Source organism: Ziziphus jujuba, chromosome 5, assembly GCF_031755915.1.
Source record: "Ziziphus jujuba cultivar Dongzao chromosome 5, ASM3175591v1".
Lineage (NCBI taxonomy): Eukaryota > Viridiplantae > Streptophyta > Magnoliopsida > Rosales > Rhamnaceae > Ziziphus > Ziziphus jujuba.
Window position 1 is genome coordinate 10,910,780 of NC_083383.1, and position 4,063 is coordinate 10,914,842.

At 32.5% G+C, this 4,063-nt stretch overlaps 1 protein-coding gene across 1 annotated transcript; it reads right to left on the reverse strand.

Annotated features, from left to right (window-relative positions):
• Positions 1-1,021: 1,021 nt before the first annotated feature.
• On the reverse strand, positions 1,022-2,847 carry LOC107420742 (RING-H2 finger protein ATL54). The gene has a single exon (XM_016029777.4). It carries the CDS (start codon positions 2,558-2,560, stop codon positions 1,367-1,369), a length of 1,194 nt encoding a protein of 397 aa, XP_015885263.1. The 5' UTR covers positions 2,561-2,847; the 3' UTR covers positions 1,022-1,366.
• Positions 2,848-4,063: the final 1,216 nt, after the last annotated feature.

Genomic DNA, 4,063 nt, shown 5'->3' on the forward strand with positions numbered 1-4,063 from the left:
GAAATTATTTTAGGATGAAGTGGGGGAAAAAAAAAAAAAAAAAGGCTATTAGGACCATGGCCAAAATGCTTGGTAAAAGAAATTGTTTTTTTTATTTGTTTTTTAAAGAAATTATTGTTGGATGAAGTGGGTTGGGGGGTTGAAATCAGACATTCATGAGGAGCAGGTATACGTCTAAGTCATCTTGGTATAAGCCATATATAAAATTGTATAATATTACATTAGTTGTATGATAATACAAGATAATCCACACTGGAAGTAACTCAATTTTATTGGGTTTTACCAAAAAAAAAAAAAAAAACTCAATTTTATAGGGAATTGAAAAAAAGCCACAGCTTTTGGTTGTTGACGTGGTTGACTGTTGCAGGGACATACACCAATGAATTCCAAGTAAGAAACTTTATCATACATCTTGCTTGGGTCCTGCTTGGGTCCTGACAAAATGGCTGCATCTGAGGAAGTAAAACCCATGGTTTTTTAAAAGGTTTCATAATGCATTCTTTATGCTTTTATTTATTTATTTGTTTTTTTTATATATATAAAAAAACTAGTAAATTAAAATCAAACTACAAAATAACTACTATTAAATCCTCATTAGTTAATTAGACGGAAATGTTGTTTGGTTACTACTTACTACTTGCTACTTACTATCACTATTGTTTTTGGTGAAACACTTACCATCACTATTGTTCACAAATAGTAATACTCTCTTATAAGCTACGCTTTCTTTCTATGAGATATCTATTTTGATTTTAAATGTAAATATAAAAGAATGGATATTTGTATCTCAAAAGCGAAGTGGCCAATGCCGTTTTACATTCATATGAAAATCATTCAAATTTCAGTTCAGTTTTTTTTTTTTTTTTGGATGAAAATTTTCAATTCAATTGGTGTAATTATATACCTACAGATATACTAATTTCGTTTTTTACAAAAATCAATTTGACAGCATTTGTTTATTTGCTTTGTTTGTGTAATTAACGAGAAATAAAAAATAAAAACAAACTTGACAGCTGCCAAAGACTCGTTATAGTTCTCGTTTGAGGTCTCAATAACAATATTGAATAGTTTCCAGTCTTACAATTCTCAATTCTATTTCTTTCTTCAGAACAATGAAATTGCATGCTTCAAATCTTTCTTATTTCTTCTAATGAAGCACGTTACGATTTCCACAACTCGAAAACCTCTAATTCCTCCCCCATTTAGCAAATCTACAAACTGGGTTGTATTGTTTTGCCTGATTATAGAAAACCAGATTGGGCTACTCTCACACTTACTGAGAGTAGAATCTCAGACATGGGAAAAAGAATATTCCCGCGTTGGTTTTCCTGGGAAAATTCATATGGAGAATAGAAAGGAAATTTTTTTACAAAGGGAGGACTGAATTGAAGCTCCGGTGATGTTTTGTTGGAAGAAATCTCCCACCGCAAGAGAACGACCTTTTCATTGAAACAGGGCTTAAATGGAGACACTGAGCTTTCGAAGGACGTCGTATTATTCGAATCGTGTCAGAATTTCCATCTTCATCTTCTTTATTTTGAGCCATTTCAAGATTATATCTTTCATCACTCTGTAATTGGGTAATCGAATTCTCTTCCCGGTCAGCGGAACAAAAATCTTCCTCTTCGTAAATCATGGTTTCAGGGGATGAAGAAGGAGAATCCATTGAAACAGAGCTTCTCACTGGTTGTATATCATTTTCCTGAGAATTTACAGCCTCTTTGGGTATAACACCATGATCATCATCAATTTGGAGAATTTGATCACCTTCATTCTCTGTCACAGCTCTAATCCGATTCTCACCCAGTTGAATATCATTCTCAGAGTTGGCTATCCCCATCTGGGTGTCTTCATTCACCACCAAAGCTTCACCATTTTGATCCGAAGAAACCAAAGTAGGAGGCCTCGACATGTTCGAACTCAGAGAATCAGTGACAATAATGGCACGGCAAAGAGGGCAATTGGTGTGAGATCTCAGCCAGGTATCAATACAAGGGATGTGAAAAGCATGGTTGCATTTTGGAAGAAGCCTAAGAGTTTCATCTTCCCGAAACTCATTCAAACAAACAGAGCACTCGGTTCCTTCGATCAATCCCTCTCCTTTCTTGTACTTATAAACCATGATGGAGTTTATGATCGATTGGTGCAAACCAACAGTGGTGATGAACCAAATGGGATGGTCAACGTGGTTGTCATCGAGAAAGTCTTCATCAGTGGCGTCGGATTGGGAACGTTGGTCATCCTCGTTGTTGTTGTTGTTTCTTCTGCAGAAACAAGCACAGGACTTGGCTATGATGATGTAGTAGCCGACCACAAGCAATGAGGTGGCGATCAATGAAAGTAAGATGATTATGTAGGGAGAGATGTTTCGGCTTTGGTCATTGTGATCAACGGCTGAGAGAGGAGATGGTGGTGGTGGTGTTGATGGTGGTGGTGGATAATAGAATTCTGTGAAAGGATAGCAGTTGTAAGAACAGGGTGGGTCACAGAATTCGGAGCATTCGGTGTGAGTGGTATCATTCTGTGCGGGGAAGAGTTTCCTGTGCTTCATGGCCGCCATTAAAGAGTGAAACTATGGAGGTCATGTGTGAAGAAATGAAAGAAAGATTAAAGAAGAAGAGGATTGAAAAAGAAGGTGGGGAAGAAGAGAGAAAGGGAGGTGAGGTGTCAACTTTAATATGGATTGGAAGAAAAGAATTTTTAATCTGCTTAAACAAAAGGTAAGAATAAAGATTTTGAGATTTCTCTTTCATGGTTAAGTGGAGGATATTGTTTTGTGTTTGGTAAATTTGGTGTAAAGTCTAGCAAGTTTCATTCAACTTTAGAATAGAACTACTTATGGCACTTTTTTATTTTTTAATTTGTCTTTTAGTAATTTTATTATTATTATTATTATTATTTTTTGTCTATATACTGAGAATTTAATTGCCCTCTTCGATGTCTCATCCACGTCGGTCATTGAATTTCTTTCTGTGTGTATATATATATATATATATATATATAAAGAGAAAAAACAAGAGGAGAAAAAAGAAAAAAGCATTTTATTTTAAAATTATATTATTTTAATTATGATGCAATTAATTAGTTAAATTATAATCGTTCTGTTTAAATCAAACTATTTCTTTTTATTAGTCTCGTCTTTGACAATTCTATATATCTTTCTTGTGGTATTTCCTATTCAATAATCAGTTTTGACATTTACAAATAATAATATTAATAATAATAATTAGCTTTTTTAGAGTATAACAACAATAATAATAATCAGTTTTGACATATCTCATAATCCTGTTCATATTTACATTAAAAATCTGTTTGATATAGCTTATGTAAAAAAAAAAAATTTAATTGCAGAGTAGTTTTAGTAAATAGTTTTTTTAGTAAAATTTATGTAAAAAGAGTTTTTATTGAAGAGTTAATAAATGTTTATTATCAGTTTAAAAAATATTTTTATTGTTTAATTAATGTTCTTTTAAACTTTCATATAAGCTTGATTTAGAGCTTTTTGAAGAAGCCTAAAATTTTAGTTTCCCATTTTGGTTTAATTTATTTTTATTTTTTTGTAATCAACAAACATTTATTAATTTTTTAAAGGATTATAACAATTAATAAATATATTTTTAAAAAATAAATCATATCAAACTGAGACTGAGTTTGGTTGAATATTTTTGAAACCGCGTCGTATTGGAAAAGTGACACTTGTATACAAGGCTTGGTGTTGAAGTCAGATTGTGTCACTGATAAGAGCAAAGGAGGAGTCACTGTACAATTCAGGTAACAAGTAGCTATCAACTGAAACAGACCTCCAATAATACCGTATATTGGATGTCTATTTTCTTTTTTCTTTTTCTTTTTTGACGGTAAATAATGCCTAATTTTCTTCAATAAACAATTAGGTTACTTATTTGATAGTGCAACTATTTTTATTTTGTCTTTTCGGATTGGGGGTTGCTGGGAATTCTCATGTTTGCGTGCTTGTTTGTTTTTCTATATCATACATTCAATGGCTAGCTGTGGAACTTTAGAAAACTTGAATTCCGTGTTTGCATCATTTTTATTTTTATTT